The sequence below is a fragment of the Schistocerca piceifrons genome, chromosome 1, assembly GCF_021461385.2.
Source record: "Schistocerca piceifrons isolate TAMUIC-IGC-003096 chromosome 1, iqSchPice1.1, whole genome shotgun sequence".
Lineage (NCBI taxonomy): Eukaryota > Metazoa > Arthropoda > Insecta > Orthoptera > Acrididae > Schistocerca > Schistocerca piceifrons.
Window position 1 is genome coordinate 1,016,076,735 of NC_060138.1, and position 21,004 is coordinate 1,016,097,738.

Consider the following 21,004-nt stretch of genomic DNA (forward strand, 5'->3'; position numbering starts at 1 on the left):
AGTGCTCTGAAGACTACCTTCCTACCTAGCGTTTGCTATTTACCGAGTAATTGGACTATCTACATCTAAATCTACATCTATACTCCGCGAGCCACCTTACGGTGTGTGGCGGAGGGTACTTATTGTACCACTATCTGATCCCCCCTTCCCTGTTCCATTCACGAATTGTGCGTGGGAAGAACGACTGCTTGTAAGTCTCCGTATTTGCTATAATTTCTCGGATCTTTTCGTTGTGATCATTACGCGAGATATATGTGGGCGGTAGTAATATGTTGCCCATCTCTTCCCGGAATGTGCTCTCTCGTAATTTCGATAATAAACCTCTCCGTATTGCGTAACGCCTTTCTTGAAGTGTCCGCCACTGGAGCTTGTTCAGCATCTCCGTAACGCTCTCGCGCTGACTAAATGTCCCCATGACGAATCGCGCTGCTTTTCGCTGGATCATGTCTATCTCTTCTATTAATCCAACCTGGTAAGGGTCCCATACTGATGAGCAATACTCAAGAATCGGACGAACAAGCGTTTTGTAAGCTACTTCTTTCGTCGATGAGTCACATTTTCTTAGAATTCTTCCTATGAATCTCAACCTGGCGCCTGCTTTTCCCACTATTTGTTTTATGTTGTCATTCCACTTCAGATCGCTCCGGATAGTAACTCTTAAGTATTTTACGGTCGTTACCGCTTCCAATGATTTACCACCTATGGCATAATCGTACTGGAATGGATTTCTGCCCCTATGTATGCGCATTATATTACATTTATCTACCTTTAGGGAAAGCTGCCAGCTGTCGCACCATGCATTAATCCTCTGCAGGTCCTCCTGGAGTACGTACGAGTCTTCTGATGTTGCTACTTTCTTGTAGACAACCGTGTCATCTGCAAATAGCCTCACGGAGCTACCGACTATCAAGTGCCTACTCAATTACAATCAGAATGGCAACATATAGGCTTCCAACAAACAGCAAAGTTGCTTAGGTAACATTGTATGGGACTATTTTAATATAAGTTGGTCCCAAAACTGTTGTAAAGAATGGACCACGGCCCAGAATGACGTCAAATTTAAACAGAATATTATGTAAGAAGGGGGGAAACATGGAAACAAAAAAATTACGAAAATTTTACCACTAGATGGTGCTGTAAGTGGCAGAATACGCAAAACAAAAGATGTAGGGAACAAGGCTGCTCCTCAGTTTGTGTCTGAGACACTCGGCATGACTGCGTGCTGCTGATAGTGCTCCTTTACAAGAATGGTGATGTGCTCCATTAGCTCTGCAGAAGTTCCGGACACTCGAGGGTACGAAAAATAGGCTTTGGTCCGATGTAGGTTACAGTAAACTTGTTCGCCCACTGCTTGAATATTGCTCAGCAGTGTGGGATCCGTACCAGATAGGGTTGATAGAAGAGATAGAGAAGATCCAACTGAGAGCAGTGCGCTTAGTTACAGGATCATTTAGTGTTCGCGAAAGCTTTACGGAGATGATAGATAAACTCCAGTGGAACACTCTGCAAGAGAGACGATCAGTAGCTCGGTACGGGCTTTTGTTGAAGTTTCGAGAACATATCTTCACCAAAGAGTCCTACGTATGTCTCGCGAAGAGACCATGAGGATAAAATCAGAGAGATTAGACCCCACACAGAGGCATACCGACAATCTTTCTTTCCACGAACAATACGAGACTGGAATAGAAGGGAGAACCGATAGACGTACACAAAGTGCCCTCCGCCACACACCGTCGGGTGGCTTGCGGAGTATGGATGTAGACGTAGATGTAGATGTATGCCTGAGATTTGGAGGAAATGACTACGAAATTCGGAAGGACAGGTTCTTTTGAAGGCCAGTGGTGAAGAGGGAGGAAAAAACCTGATCCAACGTTAGTAGATGTGGCTACAGCATTGCACGAGGGGTCGAGCGATGGTGTGCAAACATGCAGTGCTTGGGGAACTGCCTGAAAATTGGACACGCTTGTGAACATGATGCATAAAATTCTGCGAAACATCCAGCAGTGCTATCCACATAAAACTGGTGATGGTCAGGAGTGGCTTCGTGTTGCCTCGCCATAAAACAATGGTTTGCTGTAGAATTTCTTGCTCGCGTGGAAGTGGACAATTAATGGCCATGGAACGTTCTGTGGACAGACGAAGCCCATTTCCATCTTGAAGGACATGCCACTGTGGAATATGGGCAAAGGAAAATCCGCTCGCACATCAAGCGATACCGATGCATTCTGTTTGGGGAAGGATCGTGGCGTCGTTTATCGTAGAGCAGTATTTTTTCGACGGGAAGGGTCCTGTTGGCCCTTTTACCTGTAGCGTCAGTGGCAAAAGCTAGTGAGAGTCTTTTGTGTACCGACATCACTGCAACCCTTCAACAGCGTTTATGTGTGTTGAGGATTATTTTTTATGCACAGCCAGTGGAACGGCTGCTGCAGGGGGTTTCGTAAATGCTAGAATTATCAGCCGTCATTTCCCTACAGCCTGGCCATCCAAATCATCTGACAATTTGTGTGGGCTCTGGCTATGGAGTCATCTGAAAGATGTTGTGTTTAGTGCTCGGATTACAAACGTAGCTGAACTGAAGGCACGCATAGCGTAATGCATTCTGAACGTGACCCCTGTGACACTCCGATCTGTTGTGCGACATGTAACATGTGACAGGAAGCGGTTGACATCATTTTGACCATGTCTTGTGTCAGTCTCATGATAGTTTAAACCGATGCCGTTGTTGCTTTTACGCGATTTTTTGCTCTGGACCATTAAAAGACAAATTTTCCCATTCAATGTGGTACGACCTTGTCGTGGTGGTTGTTCTTATCCAACCAACAGTGCCACAACTGTTGAATGCCAAACTTTCGCGGCCATGGACATTGCACAGTACGCTTGGTTTAATATGCAACTCGCAAGATAGCCATCGTATTGCCATTCATCTGTCATTTGTAGCCGAACCCGTTTACGCTGTAATGCTTGCAGTGCCAACTAGCGGAAAAATTTTCGTTAATTTTTTTTCGATGAAGTTTCTCGTTTCTTCGATATTTTTTTACACCGTTTTGAAAATGTAACTTTAATTATAGTCACACTTTGTCAGGTTTAGGACATCAAGTACCACGCACTAAACTTTGTACAATTTAAGTACCATTTGTAACTTACTGTCAATAAAGGTGTTATTTCTTATTGTGTTGGTACATCTTTGTTATAGTGCCACCCTATCAAATAAGTGTTCAGTTGCAAGTGTGCAAATCAGCCATCATTAGGTAACAGCTTTCTGCTAATGTTGATATTTGGGCTGAATTCAGTAGCATTTAGTTACTACGTTCACAATAAGAACATCCCATTTCCTCGCCGCGCTTGTGTGCTCTTCAGGTGGCTATTGTGCCCACCATGGGGAGGTTATGGACCAGTCTCTTCCTATGCCTCCTAAATGAATTGTTGCCAGCGCCTGCACGGTTGGGTTAAAGGTTTGTGATTCCTCATCATTGCCTGTGTTTTATAACACCCTCTGCAGAGGAACAAAGGCCTACCAGCAACAAGGACCTTACAGGTGGTTCAGAAGGTGTTGGCACAGAAAACGGCTAATGAAAGTATCTACGTTATACTCCTGGTTCTGACTGACTGGTATATCTAAATTTCAAATAATGTCGCGGTGTGTTTTTGGAGCTTGTAAAATTCGGGTAGGCCGGCAGCCTTCGCGGGGTATCGAGATCTAGTGGCCTCTGGGGCGGAGGGAGTGTTCCCGTAGTGTATTTCGAAAGTCGGGAGATGATTTTTCGTGATCATCATCAACTTCTTCACGAGTTACGAAATAGTCGCAGCAAATTTTTCGCAGTGATCCAAGAAGTCATTTGTGCGTTTTTTATTCCAGTTACTGGTCACTATTTTTTTTCTTTGTATTAGGTTATTAATCTTGGTCCGTAACGACCGTCTTCTGACGTGAATGTTTAGTGATTATCAAGCAGTGTGTACTCAGGTCTGAAAAATCTCATAACCTGATACAAAAAAATAATTTTGTTATTTTTTAGCTGGAGTACTGAGATATTCTATGCGTTCTGCCGCGCGGACGTGGATTTTGGGTTGAAGCATTTCGTCTTCCTAGACGAATGTTCCCGTTTAACGAGTGTTTAGGAGCCCACGAAAGACCTCAAATTATGATGTGGAACCGAATAGGTAAGTAGAAGATGGTGCTCAATGAACGAGGCGGACTTAGCGTGGGTTTCATTGAAAGCAAAACTATTTTCGTTTCTTTTGAAATTTTAGTGTGGTGTTTGTGGGACTTTTCCTAGTGACTTCGAACTGTATTATTATTTTGTTGTTGCGTGAGACACGACGGATGTTGACAGAAGCCAGTTGCAAGTGACCTATGAACTGTGGGTGGTGTATAGATTCCAGTTCTGTACTCGCATCTCGTATTATTGTCTTCGGTTTAGTAGTTATTGTTAAACACATGTCATAACTGCGAGACATCTACTTCTTATTTTTTCAAGGTTATCTGAAATCCGGCAACACGTGGAATAGTACACAAGTCTTTATTAACGTTGACTTTTTTGTTTGTCGCCATACCGTAATGCAGTATAATTTTATGCATTTTCTTTTTTCGAAGAATGTTTCCAGATCTGGGCTATAGTCAATATTGAAAACTACGAGTTTCACTGTCTGTAATACTTTTTGACAGACAGGTTCAGATAATGGAACAGGTGTGAGGCGATAAACCGTGGAATGGAAAGGTGACTGTCGGAGAATTTGCAGGGGCTGGGAGGTTACGCTATACGTACCTACCTTTATTTTGCTATAAATGCTAAACGAGGTTTTCATAGTGCCATGAAGGTCCAACAAATTTATAGAATAGCCTCTCTGCTCAATTGTGAGTTGACTTTTATTATGTTTAGAGTTTAGATACGGAAATGTGGTCAGCGAAGAATTTTAATATCGTTTCGGGGCACACCGTTCATAGTATATTGTTGATCATGGAGCTCCGCGGCAGACCATCCCTTTCACATGGTAGCAATGGAATCGAGTCGGCTCTTCGGCTGAATCACACATATGCTACACTACGTCGATGGTCATCTCCACAAACGGAAGGGAGTGAGACAGGGTAGTAGCCTATCCCCGATATTATTCAATCTGTATATCGAGCAAGCAGTAAAGGACACGAAAGAAAAATTTGGTGTATGAATTAAAATCCATGGAGAAGAAACAAAAACTTTGAGGTTAGCCAATGACATTGTAATTCTATCAGAGACAGCAAAGGACTTGGAAGAGCAGTTGAACGGAATGGACAGAGTCGTGAAAGGAGGATGTACGATGAACATCAACAAAAGCAAAAAGAGGATAATGGAATGTGGTCGAATTAAGTCGGATGATGCTGAGGGAATTAGATTAGGTAATGAGACACTTAAAGCAGTATATGAGTTTTGCTATTTGGGGAGCAAAATAACTGATGATGGTCGAAGTAGAGAGGATATAAAATGTGGACTGGCAATGGCAAGGAAAGCGTTTCTGAAGAAGAGAAACATCGAGTACAGATTTAAGTGTCAGGAAGTCGTTTCTGAAAGTATTTGTATGGAGTGTAGCCATGTATGGAGGTGAAGGATGGCTGATAAATAGTTTAGACAAGAGGAGAATAGAAGCTTTCGAAATGTGGTGCTACAGAATAATGCTTAAGATTAGATGGGTAGATCACATAACTAATGAGGAGGTATTGACCAGAATTGGAGAGAAGAGAAATTTGTGGCACAACTTGACTAGAAGAAGGGATCGGTTGGTAGGACATTTTCTGAGGCATCAAGGGATCATCAATTTAGTAATGGAGAGCAGCGTGAAGGGTTAAAGTCGTAGAGGGAGACCAAGAGATGAATACACTAAGCAGATTCAGAAGGATGTAGGTTGCAGTAGGTACTGGGAGATGAAGAAACTTCCAAGGGATTGAGTAGCATGGAGAGCTGCATCAAACCAGTCTCAGGACTGAAGACCACAACAACAACGTTGTGAATAATGGTCCAATGTCGAAACCACAGCTCTGCCATACATAGGGTAAACTTCTGATGCTATATTTTTCAGAATACAATTTGGGAAAACTAAGACAAACGATGTTAAGAAAATCATCTTCTCCTACATTATTCTGGAAGTCACTCGCACAGCGATAAACGCTACAGCTCCTTGCGGAACAGAATAACTAAAAGCACTGTCGGCAGCTTTAGTACACATTTCAGAAAGGGTGGACGTGAGTAAGATAAATAGTTCAAGTCCTAGGAGCATGCACCAATTTTCAGAAAAATAATTGTCCTCCTTTTTAAAAATGTATATATGACGATGGACGATAAATTTGCAACTGAATTATCATGCAGTAATCGGGCGCAATTACATACCGTTGCATGGTTTTCGGTCCGCGCAACTGTAGCCTGGCAGACGAGAGCACTTCAACAGATAGAACGGCTGAGACCTTCTGCTCAGCTATCCGCACACTTGCTTCTCAAAGTCAGACTGTTTACGATTCGGACGTTATCTATATTTGTCAGGTTTCTGATAGCGTTCCATCAGGAGTCGCACCGCTATTTATTGCTGTGATACACGTGTGTACTGTAGTCTCATAATCACACACTTTGATCAATTCTACCTAATGCAACCTGTAAGCCAACACCAAAATATTCATTTTTCCTCTGTCGGTATTTTTGTATTCTTCGGTGCTTTCAGACGACACAACGTGCAACAAAGTTCATTTCGTGTGACAATTTTATGAGCTGTGCACAACCCTCTCCTGTTGCCAAGGTAACTAATACCGCTTCGATTTCCGGCGCTCGACCTGGTCGTAACCTGTTCAAGTCCACTTTATGAACGACATTTTCATTTTAATTATATGACAAAGCAACGAAAATGAAGGTATCGGCGTTAAGTTCATGATCACCATATCTTTGTCTGCGTTAAATCCCAAACATTTCAGTAGTGTTTAATGATGTCAGGTATGTCATACGGTTGATGGTGTCCCGCAAATCAGGACAACACATTTAACTCAGTGGCGTCCCTTATACTGTTTGAGAAAAGCAGGCTAAGTGTTAGCATCAGGGTTCACCTTCTCTCACTCCTTCACTCCGCGAGGAAAGATGCCAGTCTGCACGAATAAGGAAAACCTTTTCATTTAGGTGGACGCAGTTATGCATTTCGACCAGCAGGTAACAAACAGACTATATTTCGTACAGTGAGTTAACATATCAAATAATACCGCAGTTAGTTTTACCGTGCTGAAGTGATTACTACAGTTTATTTTCTTTTGGGTCCAGGATTATACATTCCTTTTATGCACTAAGATACCAAGACATGCTCAAAGATATTGCTGGATTTGCTACATGGAGGAAACTTCGTTTTAGCACGAAGTTCCCAAGACTGAGTCAGAAATAGAGTAGAATTGTGTAAGCAGTGCCATTTTGATTAGAGTGTCATGAAACTGATGTTATGAAACTGCTCATATGGTTCAAATGGCTCTAAGCACTATGGGACTTAACATCTCAGGTCATCAGTACCCTAGACTTAGAACTACTTAAACCTAACTAACCTAAGGACAGCACACACATCCATGCCCAAGGTAGGATTCGAACCTGCAACCGTAGCAGCAGCGCGGTTCCGGACTAAAGCGCCTAGAACCGCTCCGGCTATGAAACTGTACACAATATTAATAAGAGGTGCGTTTCATTCGTTGTTAATATTTCCTCTCTGAGTTTAGAATTTGCTCACCTCAAAATATTAGTTTACGAGCAACTAATGAAATTTCGCCGAAGAATTCAGGCATAATTTTTCACTAGTAGTTTTCACAGGAAGCAACTGATAGAGGAAAATCAAAACTAGAATTTTAATTTGCCGGCCGGATTTCCTTTTCTCGTCGAAACAGTTCTAATGTAGGTCTCTGTAAATTTGCAAACAAGAATAAGGATCCGTCTGTACGACTGGGGCGTATTTCAATTTTTCGTTATATGTCACCTGACGTTTTTTGTATTGCGTCAGACATCGCTGGGGGCTATTATTCGCGTGTAGAGGCTCCATATAATAGTGTACTTATTATGTTGCACAATCGAATGGGTTTCCTTCGCCCAGAGAGAACAGTCACTGGAATGAACAGTTTGCACCCGACGCCTCGCACAGACGGAAGGAGCATATACGAACAAAATTAAATAAGACAATATGTTAGTAACTTAAAGGGGCTTCAGGAAGCCTTATTGCTATACAAGTAGAATTCTTGGAAGTGAGGTTTGACTGGACGACGTATAGAGGTATTTTATGAGCAGGAGCGAGCCCGACACTTTATAAATGGGAAGTGGGATCACAGCTGAATGCAACTTCCTCAGAATAATACGGTAACGAATAAATCTGATAATAACTACTCTACTATTGTTGTTGCATCAACACTACGACACTTACGTCATCGACCGTAGCTATTCTTTTAGAATGATTCAATAAAATCTTATTACGGGTGACTGAAGCCGGGGATGAGTTGGGCAACTAATCCCAATTCTTTTGTTGAAAATGACGGTTACACACACAGCTAGTCTGTTCAGTTTTGTGCTTTGGCGCGTTAAGCAGTGAACCAGAGTGCAGCTTAATGTTCAACTGTTCAGGACATCATAATTCCAGTTGTGTTCTTTGCGAGAAAGTACATAGAGGTAGTATGGACAATTTCGATTTAGACAGTCTCAGAGTCCTGTTACAGATCAACAGACACGAAGAGTGCTTGAAAATTAGGAGTTTCTTTGGTAGCCGTCTCATCCAAGATTTCCAGTGCCTGAACACTGCGCAACAGCTTCGTACATGGCATATCCTTTTGAGTTTAGACGTCTTTGAGCGACAACTCCTTTTGTAACAACTGCAAAGAAAAATCATAAAATATTTACCTCCACCTAAATACAATGAACAACAATGGCATTAGCACTCAGAATATCACGAACTGTATCCTGATGATATACTACTTGTAAACGAACATATTAAACAGCCTGTCGTCATCTGGTGACTGTAAGAATGCCGAATAACTTAAGTACGAGTAACATCAGACACCACGCGTACTTCTTGCGCAACAAGTAACAACAGCTTACGGCAGTTTTGATCAAAATTTTGTCTTTGCCATAGTGACCGAGGGCAAAAGGATAAAAAGGTGCTACTAACAGGCGTGAATGTACACCTGAGAAAAAAAGAAAGAGTTGAAGCACCTGTATTTTGTGATAAATAAATGGAGATTGGAAGGCGTATCACTTACAGTAAAAACTTAACATACAAGTAGAACTGTGTCACTAATACCTTTTACGAAGGAAATACTATAGTGAAAGACTCATGTTACGAGCTAAACGACTATACACACTGTTGTAAAACTTTTGTGAGTCGGCTTGGTTGGTCCGTTTTTCTGCTGCTTACGTAAGAACTGCGATAGCTTGCTGATAACCCGATTCGTTGGGTGACCCTTGCTTGTCTGAGAGACTTACTTCTGTGGGCTATGCTATCTGAAGTTGGACTGTGCCACAGAATCGTTGTTGGTTAGTAGTGACTCAGAAAATTAAAAAATCAGAGGTGTAACTTACATGGTTCTTCTCAAACTCTAACATCCATGTTCTAGTTCTAACATCTACGTTCTACATTCCTTTATGTTTTAACCTAAAGTGATTCGGAACTGTAATGCAATCAAAATTAATTTTGAATGTAGCTTTTCCGACTTTGCAATCGTCGTTTTAACGGTTGTCGATTCAACTAAATACATAAGGATTACAATTACGAACAGCTTAAAGTAGAACCCTGTAACAGAAAATGTTGAGAGGGAAGGTGGTCAGAAGACTGCATTTTAATTGTAGAACACTTAGAAGATACAATAGCTCTACTAAAGAAACTGCCTACACTACGTTTGTCCGTCCTCTGCCGGGAGTACTGTTGTGATGTGGGGGTCCTTACCTGACTGATGGAGGGAGTCGACGAAGTTCAAACGTGAGCAGCTGGTTTTCTGCTATCGCGAAGTAGGGGAAAGAGTTGGTGTGGCAGCCATTAAAACAAAAGCCTTTTTCATTGCGGTGAGATCTTTTCACAGAATTTCAGTCGCCGCCTTTGTCTTCCAATTGCGAAAATATTTTGTTGACTCCTACATCACAGAGAGAAATAAAATAAGAGAAATGAAACTCTCACGGAAACACTCAGGTGTTAACGTCTTCCCACTTGCTACTCGAGAGTGGAATGATCGAGACATAGACCTCAACCAAGCACTCAAGTGTGTATTACAGAGTAATCGTGTAGAAGTAGAAGAAAAGGCAAATACTAGCCAAGAGCGAAGTACCTGACCACAGGCTGCCTGTACGACTTTCGTGGCTGCAGCAGGTTTATATTACAGCTGCATACGTTAAGTCGGCAATAATGACAAATATCATTCTTTTAATTGTTAGGCTCAGAAGATTTGAGCTCAGCGCTGTGTAGTAGTGAGACGTGGACTGTGGGAAAACTGGGAAAGAAGAGGATCGAAGTGGTTGAGATATGATGCTGTAGAAAGATGTTGAAAATTAGGTGGATTGATAAGAATGAGGTGGTTCTCTGAAGAAACGGCGAAGACAGGAACGTGTAGAAAACACTGGAAAAAAGAAGGACGGGATGATAGGACATGTGTTACGACATCAGGGAGTAGCTCTCATAGTACTAGAGACAGTCGTAGAGGGTAAAATGTAGCAGAAGACGAATCTGCAATACGCCTAACAAATACTTGAGGGCGTTAGGTACAATTGTTACTCTGACAAGTGAGATGATGAGGTTGGCGGACAGCATCAAACCAGTCAGAAGACTAATAAAAGAACCAGATGCCGATTAATCACAGGTAGAAGTATATATTAGCATAGGAAGCAACTTTCAATAAAAGATTTAAATTTAAGTCGACAATAGCATGTCGAAACACAAAGAATATGAAAGTAGGAAGCAACGAGAATCTGTGGTGCAAACAGTTAAACGTCGATTTGCTCCTATAAAATATTAGACTTTATCTGAAAACTTGAGTGAGACTTTGAACGGTGTTGTCGATAAAAGAAAGTTATGTGAACGACCGCGAAACAATTTTAACTGCTTAACATGTTATTGGACTTTTTCAGCGGTCTATCGAAGAGATAACGGATGCTATCTTAGTTATCGGTGCAAGAGGTGTCACGTCCAGGAATCAAAACTTTATCTTCTCCTTGCCCTCTGGCTGACACTGTACCTAGTAGCAAAACGTGTTTTTAAAAAACGTTGTGTTACGAGTAAGTTAATTGAGAAAAGGGCATAGAAATACTTTCATTTCACTTCTTTCTCATAATAATACTGAGTGGTAATACTAAAATAACGCGTAATGAATACATCGAAACAGTCATTGGCTGACTTAATGTTTTTGTGTTTCGGACAGTTCAAGAGGAAAAGAAAGAAATAGGGGAGCACAAATGGTCTAGAAAGCTTTCGGTATGCTCAGTGTTTCAGGCTGACTTTCATGTAGCATAAGGAACAAGAGGAACCTATAAGAAAAATTTGGCTGCGGTCGAAAGCGCTAAGGCGTAAGTTTCCGTTTAACCCACGTGAATGAAATACAGCTGTTGATGCAATTCGTTGGTAACGCGTCTACCGGATACCGCATGCACACCGTACGGTGACTGCTGGAGATCGAGACTCAATACGATCTACTGTGTACCCGCGGTCGCTTCAGCTGGCGAGCCAAACCATCCGCCTATCTAACTGAGGATAGTGCCTTGTGATCCAGTACAATTCCTACAGAATGAAGAACCACAGGAAGTCGTTTATCACGTTAGCTTCACATTTTTATGCTTGCTTAAGCTTCCAAGAATTTCGAGTGGCATAAGTGCAACGTAACTTCATAAAATGTATTGCACAATTAAGTAGCAAGGAAAGGATGGTTGGCACTATAAAAGGTATTTCCTAACAACTACAACAAACACTGTTCATACTCCAGGTGGAATTTTTTTTAAAAATACGTTAACTTACTTCAGGTCTGACATACTTAGTGGCTGTCACTGCTACCGCCTTAATGCAACACACACACACACACACACACACACACACACACACACACACAAACACAGTGTACTAAATGCGAGGAAGTCCTGAATTCCGTGGACAACAGCCTCCTATTCTTCTCGAAGGTAGCCCTATACCATACCAAGAAAACAGTGGAGAACTTGATTTTATGTTTTGATGAACGTCTCCATCGGGCAAAAAATGTTGTCTTCCACTTGCCACTATACCGCTATAAAAGTTTCGAAAGATATTTCCACAAGATGTGAAAAGTGAACTTACGTAATCAATCTATCTACCGAAACACATCTGTGGCGATGCAATCCAACGTGGCGGTGTAGTGAGAACGCTAGACTGTTAAAACTAACCACGAATGCTTGTGTGCGTTACGTCTGCGACATCAGTCTATTTGGCCGCGTCAGTGGTTCGCGTACCCAGTTAGCTTGGTTGCGGCCACTGAAATACACAATCCGCCTATCTAACTGAGGATAGTGCCTTGTGATCCAGTACAATTCCTACAGAATGAAGAACCACAGGAAGTTGTTAATCACGTTAGCTTCACATTTCTATGCTTGCTTAAGCTTCCAAGAATGTGCTATGTTTACTTCGTCGGTTTTTCATTGTCTCATGCATCCCACTACCTCGCATCAGTCTTTAAGCACCTGTCATCACCATAATCGAAATACAGCTAGTACTCTAGCTGTGGTTATCAAAAAAATTGACAGACTCATTCTCTGTTGTTGTGGTCCGCCTTTGAACTAAGAAGCACCTGAAACGCTTCATTCCGTCACCCCCATAACGTTTTCCAAAAAATTAACATAGTGTTTTCCCTCTGCCAAACAGTAAAAGAAATGCTTCCATTTAGGTTTCTTTGTATTTCCATTTTCTAATACATGATGCAACTTTCTTTTCCCCTGTGTGTTATCACATTCCCCTTTCTCTCCCTCTTCATACCTTTCGTCATGTCAGTTGCTACTGGTCCTCATAGTTTAAATCTGCCTTCCTGTAACCTGGTCACTAGTGTTGTACTTCTCATGAACGCTTTTAATAATGTTTATCTTTTTCTCTTTCATCACTGTAGTAATTAATTTTTATAATGTTCTATAGCACATTAATTTTTAACAATCTTGTAATGAATGCTATTTAGAATATGTAGAATGCCTGGTAAGATCGAGAGATTCTGATGGCCCTAATCTTACAGGTTAAACAAACAAACAAAAGAAATTATTAATATTTGTATGTGTCAACGGATAATATTGTCGCGGAAACAAATCTAAAAAAAGTTATAATCCCCAGTTTCCGAACGAAGTTTCGTTGGCTAATCTGGTTAATACCGACGCTGGATACACCTCCCAAAATTCTAGATTGATAACAACCGGCCCAATTCCGTGTTTACTGGGATTTGGCCGAAAAGAACAAAATTATACTTGTCTGTTTCACAGTCATGTATGAAAAATGAAAGATTTAAAAATGAAATTTACTTTCGTTTCAGAAACACACGATCTCTCTAATTTTTTTGTTTCACCTCTGTGGTTTCTAATTTCGACTTCCATCCCTCACTCGTTCCTAGCCTGCTTGTGCCTTTTCTTCGTTTGCTAGCTTCCTCTTGGTTGTGATCTCTGTTTATAAGGTGCGGCAATGATTAAACGTCTAATCAACGATGAAGTCGTTGGAGACCCATCTGTAGACCAATGCGAAAGGCGTTGGGTTGGATGTGGGGAATTCCAAAATTTTTAGCGACTTACGGGAAACAATAGGATATTTAATGCTGGGCGTTGAACGGCGATTAGAACCGCTCTCTTTGCTTGTAACCTTTTTGTTTGACGAGTCGCTTTTATCAGGGGCACTTGAAAACTTTTCAGGATGACGATGCTCTAATTACTTTAGTCTTTGTTACTTACATTATTACCCATGATAGCAATTTGGTTGCGTTCTAGAAATAACTTAAGTTTTTCTGCCTTTTTTACCCCACTGTCCTCACTGGTTAAATTTGATGTGTGTGTGCTGTCAATCGGTATCGTCCCTAAAGCTTTTTGATATACCGCATTCGTTTTTTAGACGAGTTCAGATCATCTCCAATTTTCGGACTTTTTCTCCAGTGTGAACTGAAACATTGGTTGTGATACTGGACTGAGGAGGAGTTGAGTTCTGCTCTCTATCCGGACATCGATTTTCAGGATTCGTCTCTGAAATGTCACGACTGATTCGATTCTAGAGCCCCTTCCATTTAAGAAAGTGGTCCAGTTCTTACGATCTCGACGTTGACGAGACGTTAAATAAGCTTTCATCAGAAGCTTGGCTTGAGATGAGCTCCATCACTTATAAACAGTGCCATTATTGTACAGACTGCGTTCGTTAGCTGGAACAGTGGCCTAAATTACACATTGTAGTATAGCTTCCCTTTTGTGCTGTTATATTCTGATGGTGTTGCTCAGCAATATGAGAATTCTGGCTTTTCTGAATCTTTGTCTTCTACTTGTATTCTAAGTGATGAGTTTGTCTCGTCAGTGGTATGACTGAATTGCACATTAATTTTTAAACTCAGTGAAAGTCCATTTTCTACAAATAATATCTTACAGTTGTAACTTTTAGGTCTGCGTGAATGTGCACCCAGTTGGTAATTACAAATTTACTTCGCATGAAGAAAGATTTTTGGAGAGTTTTCCGGAATTAAAAGAAACGAAGAAGCCCCGAAAAAGATTTACAGAGGAATTATGGTGGGGAAACTAGAAATAACATATCAAATATTTGCGCAGGGTAAACATCTCTTAATTAGTGAATGTGAGAAAAAATCGTTTACGGGTATTAGGTTTGGAAGCTATGTTCATCGAAACCTTTTTTTATGAGACTGTGCCTATCTCTGTTCTTATCGTGCCATTGTGACCAGGTCGACTGGTTCATTTAATAAATGGCCAGTCGGGGTGGCCGAGCGGTTCTAGGCGCTACAGTCTAGAACCGTGTTACCGCTACGGTGGCAGGTTCGAATCCTGCCTCGGGCATGGATGTGTGTGATGTCCTTAGGTTAGTTAGGTTTAAGTAGTTCTAAGTTCTAGGGGACTGATGACTTTAGAAGTTAAGTCCCATAGTGCTCAGAGCCATTTAATAAATGCTTATGTGTAACAGGGTCGTATAGATCAATAAATTTAATGTAGTAAAATGGATCACTCACAGCGGTCCTTACGATGTTATTTATTACATGGCTACCAGTTTTGGTGCTTCAGTGCACCATCTTGATGCCTTAACGGACGCTGAGGTTGTTAACTCCAACAGTATACGCGATTCGTCAGTGACCAACATCTATGAACTGGTTTTCGCTGACTAGCTGTAACAACGATGTTGTCTCTCCAACCATCAACTACCAACTGACTCACCACCAAAACTGATAACCGTACAATGAATAATATCGTTAAGTACGGATTTAGGTGTTTAGTTTTAATACGTAAGAGAACTGCCGAAGCTCCTCAAACCTCCAGTAGGGAGGATGGACATACAAAAATAAATTTAACCGATTTCCTTGATTAAGGTTTAGCCTGACAAATACATGATTTATGCTGAAATCTAAAAGTCTTGTGAACTGCGCAAGGAAAAATGTTAGCTCTGTCACTCAGTGCGGCCACTACGAGATGAAAGTAACTAATATGCAAAAGAGAACTGGCATTTTCGTGAAGTATTTTTGCTGTATTGTTTCCTGGCCACTTTAAAGCACAGAATTCAATGACGTGATCGTAGTAATGGACAGTAATTATATGTGGGCGATCAAAAACTTTCCTTTTGAGGGCGTTGCTGTGGCATATATGCAACCCAGCGCGATTCCTTTGCGGTTATGTGCTAGCGCCAACATGTAGGCAAGGGATTAGTGAGGCCTTGGAACGGGAACTTTCCGACCGCCCCCTTACATGTGTTGCCAGTACAGAGCGGCTGACTAGTGAACCTGGATCCCCGCCTTTTGCTGAATTTTGTTCTTTTAAGTCATCATTCTTCTGATTGGTTTGATGAGGCCCACTCCGAATTCTTCTCCTGTGTCAACGTCTTCATCTAAGAGCAGCACTTGCTACTTTCGCCCTCAATTGTTTGCTGGATGTATTCCAATCTCTGTTTCGCTTTGCAGCTTTTAACCTCTACAGTGCCCTCTAGTACCATGGAAGTTATTCCCTGACGTCTTAACAGACGTCCTACCATCCTGTCCCTTTTTCTTGTCAGTGTTTTCCATATATTCCTTTCCTTACAAATTCTCCGGAGCACCTCCTCATCCCTTACCTTATCGGTAAGGTACCTCCTCATTCCTTCCCTTAATTTTCAACATTCATCTGTACCACCACATCTCAAATGCTTCGATTCTCTCCTTTTCCGGTTTTCCCACTGTCCATGTTTCACTACAGACATACATTCTCAGATTTTTCTTCCTCAAATTAAGGCCTACGTTTGATACTAGTAGACTTCTCTTGGCCAGGAATGTCCTTTTTGACAGTGCTAGTCTGCTTTTGATGTCCTCCTTGCTCCGTCCGTCATTGATTATTTTGCTGTCTAGATAGCAGAATTCCTTAACTTCATTCGCGTCTGATCACCAGTCCTGATGTCAAATTTCTCGCTGTTCTCATTTCTGCTACTACTTTCGTCTTTCTTCTATTTACTCTCAATCCATATTCTGTGTCCATTACACTGTTCATTCCATTCAACAGATCCTGTAATTCTTCTTCACTTTCACTGAAAATAGCAATGACATCAGCGAATTTTATCACTGACATCAATTCACCTTGAAGTTTATTCCCGCACTTTAATCTTTCTTTTATTTCTGTCGTTGCTTCTTCGGTGCATAGACTGGACAGTAGAGCCGAAAGTCTACATCCTTGTCGCACACACTTTTTAATCCGACCACTTCGTTCTTTGTCTTCTGCTCTTATAGTTCCATCTTGGCTCTTGTACATGTTAAACACTACCCGTCTCTCCCTAAAACTTATCCCTATTTTCCTCAGAATTTCGAACGTCTTGCGCCATTTTACGCTTCTTCCACGTCGACAAATCCTATAAACCTTTCTAGATTTTTCTTTAGTGTTGCTTCTATTATCAACCGCAGCGTGAGAATTGCCTCTCTTGTGCCTTTACCTTTTCTAAAGCCGAACTGACCGTCATCTAACATATCCTCAAGTCTCTTTTCCATTTTCTGTATATTATTCTTATCAGCAACTTGGATGCATGAGCTGTTAAGCTGATTGTGCGATAATTGTCGCACTTGTCAGCTCTAGCAGTCTTTGGAACTGTGTGGATGATATTTTTCCGAAAGTCAGGTGACATGTCGCCAGACTCATACATTCTACACACAAACGTGAATGGTTAGTTTTTGCCACTACCCTCAATGATTTCATAAAATCTGATAGGGTGTTAAATATCCCTTCTGTCTTATTTGGCCTTAAGTGTTCCGGAACTCTTTTAAATTCTGTTTCTAATACTGGATCCCCTATCTCTTCTACATCGACTCCTGTTTCTTGTTTATCATTTCAGACAAGTCTTCTTCATCATAGAGGTCTTCAATGTACTCTTTCCACCTATCCGCTCTCTCCTCTTAGTTTAACAATGGAACTCTAGTTGCTCTCTGAATGTTGCCAAACCTCGTTTTTAATTTCACCGAAGGTTGTTTTGACTTTTCTGTATACGAAGTCAATCCTTACGAACAAACTTTTGTTTTTTTTGAAAGGAGAGACAGCATTGGTCGTATATTTTTGTTTATTATCGCAAAATCGATTTTCGGTCACTTAGTGACCATCTTCAGTGCTGTAATATATAACTAGTGAGTCTATGTGATCGCCGTAAGCTTATTGACACAAGTGCTTACTAATTTAAGTTATATATTACAGCACTGAAGATGGTCACTAAGTGACCGAAAATCGATTTTGCGATAATAAACAAAAGTATAGACTCAAGTCTATGTGATCGCCGTAAGCTTATTGACACCAGTGCTTACTAATTTAAGTTATATATTAGAGCACTGAAGATAGTCACTAAGTGACCGAAAATCGATTTTGCGATAATAAACAAAAATATACGACCAATGCTGTCTCTCCTTTCAAGTATACCCATTATCTGGTCGTAGTGCACAGGACACTGTGGAGTCGCCAATCAATAAACTTTTGTTTGATCCCACTTCTTTGGCCATTGATTCTTCCTGACTAGTCTCTAAAACTTCAGCCTACTCTGCGTCACTACTAAATTATGATGTGAATAGACACCTGCTCCCGGGTACGCCAGTCAATCCAGTATCTGCCTTCAGACTCTCCACCTGAGCATGATGTAATCTAACTGAAATCTTCCCGCGTCTCCTGGCGTTTTCCAAGTATACTTCCTTGTCTTATGCTTCTTGAACAGAGTATTGGCTGTCACTAGCTGAAATTTATTGTAGAACTTAATCAGTCTTTCTCCTGTTTCATTCCTAGTACCAACCTCAAGCCCATATTCTCCCTTAACCCTTTATTCTGCTCCTTCGCCGCGCGGTCTAGGGCGTCTTGTCACAGTTAGGGCGACTGCCCCCGTCGGAGATTCGAGTCCTCCACCGAGCATGGGTGTGTGTGTTGTTCTTAGTGTAAGTTAGTTTAAGTTAGATTAAGTAGTGAGTAAGCTTAGGGACCGATGACCTCAGCAGTTTGGTCTCTTAAGACCTTACCACAAATTTCAAAATTTTCTGCTCCTTCCCCTACAACCTCATTCCAATCCCCCATGACAATTACATTTTCATCTTCCCTTACGTGCTGAATTACGGTTCGATATCCGCATACAATTTCTCTGTCTCTTCATCTTCGGCTTGCGACGTCAACATGTATACCCGAACTATCGTTGTCGGTGTTCGTCTGCTGTTCATTCTGGTAAAAACAACCCTATCACCGCACTCTTCACAGTGTCTCACTCTGTGCCCTACCCCACTATTCATAACGAATCCTTCTCCCGTTCTACCATTTTCTGCTGCTGCTGATAGTACTCTATACTTGTCTGACCAGAAATCCTTATCTCCTTTGCACTTCACTTCACTGACACTCACTATATCTAGATTGAACCTTAGCATTTCCCTTTTCAGATTTTCTAACTTCCCTGCCACGTTCAAACGTCTGACATTTCACGTCCCGACTCGTAGGAAGTTACCGTTTCGTTGCTTATTCAGTCTTTTTCTCACGGTCACCTCCCCCTTGGCAGTCCTCTTCCGGAGATCCGAGTGGGGTATTAGTCCGCAACTTTTTTTACCATTGGAGAGATCATCATAGTACTTTTTCAAATAAAGGCCACATGTCCTGCGCACATGTCCTTTGAAGCATTCGAGTTCGAGCCCGTGGACGACTCGCCTTATTCATAACATTATAGCTCTCCTACCCAAACGAGCTCGTGGAGACTATCTTGCAAACAACTATATAAGGTCAAACCACTGTAGTGCTGTGCTATTTTTTTAAAGTAAGAAATCATCATCTGTAAAGCTGCACCACCATCTATTACCTGAGCCCAAGCGTTTACAGTACAATTTCTGCTGCATGGCGAAGTACAGAGGCAGGAAGGCAGCTGGTGTCAGATTCAAGTCGTGACTCGCTGCTGTCCCAGTGCCAAGCAGCTTATGCGAAGCTAAGTGTCCTACGGCATGAGTAACACATGTAATTTGTTGTAGTAACACAAGCAACGTATTGCATGTAGAGAATTAACTTAGGGCCCCTGCAGATATAAGAAAGAGGGCCGAGTAATTTCTTTTTTTTAAATCTCATTTTGTTCGTTGCAATTGTTCGTGGCGGACGTCCCATGACGCCCGTTGAAGTTCATTACTGATCCATTAACTCACTTTTACAGAGGGCAGCTAACCATCTGACCTAGCCGGCCGCTGTAGCCGAGAGGTTCTAGGCGCTTCAGTCTGGAACCGCGCGACTGCTACGGTCGCAGGTTCGAATCCTGCCTCGGGCATGGATGTGTGTGCTGTCCTTAGGTTAGTTAGGTTTAAGTAGTTCTAAGTTCTAGGGGTTTGATGACCTCAGATGTTAAGTCCCATAGTGCTCAGAGACATTTGAACCATTTTTTGAACCTCTGACCGAACACGCAAAGCTACCGTGCCGGCGTATCTGAGGTCATCAGTCCCCTAGACTTAGAACTACTTAAGCCTAACTAACCTAAGGACATCGCACATATCCATGCCCGAGGCAGGATTCGAACCTGCGACCGTAGCAGCAGCGCGGGTCCGGACTGAAGCGCCTAGAGCCGCTCGGCCACAGCGGCCGGCGAGAGCCGAGCAGACATTTTCCTGCTTCGGACAATCGCTAGATTGTCTTATGCTGGAGAAACTGATATCTTACCTGTTTATCTTGAAATGATGCTTTATATTGTTGTCTTTTTCTGTTACGGAAATATCCGGCGATTTTATCGACCTGCAACGAAAGAGAGAATTTACGTCAGTTAATATTCACATAAAAAACTGCAAAATAAAAGAAAAAAGTCTGTGTGGTATCTTTTCGGAAATACAGCCAGTAAACGTCAGGATATACACATAAGGAAAATATGTTTTCTGTGAGATGATAATCTTCATGATAAACATGCAGTAGAACAATACTATGAGAGACACAGGGACAGGCAAGAGCAGTTTCACATCTTCTTTGCAGGTCAATGGTTACATCGAACTTTCCAAATTGAAATACCAGGGTTTACTTAAATATCTAGACAACATTTCGCGGCTAATTCATTATGAAATATACAGCGTGTTCAGTTGTGCGTAGAGAAAGCAGAATATAGACCCTGTACCTGTATCAGTGAGGATAAGAGGAATGTATTTGCTTTTCTTGAATGTGGCTATATCATGTCTGTATCGATGAATAGAAAATAAGTTCCGTCGAACTTCCTCCTAGACGTAGCCAACTGCTGTTGTCAATATGGCTACATTCATGCCACCACAGCAACATGAGAAGGATATTTCCCTGCGGATAAAATACACGCACCCATTCAAAATTTGTCAAAACTTGTATATATTAGACACTTTTTTCAGTCACTGCTGCGGTGGGAT

The 21,004-nt window shown here is 41.6% G+C and overlaps 1 protein-coding gene across 4 annotated transcripts in view; it reads right to left on the bottom strand.

Moving 5' to 3' along the window:
- Positions 1 to 21,004, bottom strand: part of LOC124805311 (epidermal retinol dehydrogenase 2-like) — a 373,514-nt gene that overhangs the window by 62,674 nt on the left and 289,836 nt on the right. For 2 of the 4 annotated variants that reach the window (XM_047265864.1, XM_047265947.1), the window contains one exon: positions 20,304 to 20,375. In XM_047265864.1, the coding sequence (XP_047121820.1) occupies positions 20,304 to 20,375 (72 nt within the window). Of the gene's footprint in view, positions 1 to 6,356; positions 6,380 to 9,267; positions 9,351 to 20,303; positions 20,376 to 21,004 lie in introns of those variants that run through there. The other 2 variants (XM_047266089.1, XM_047266016.1) reach the window with 2 other exon arrangements.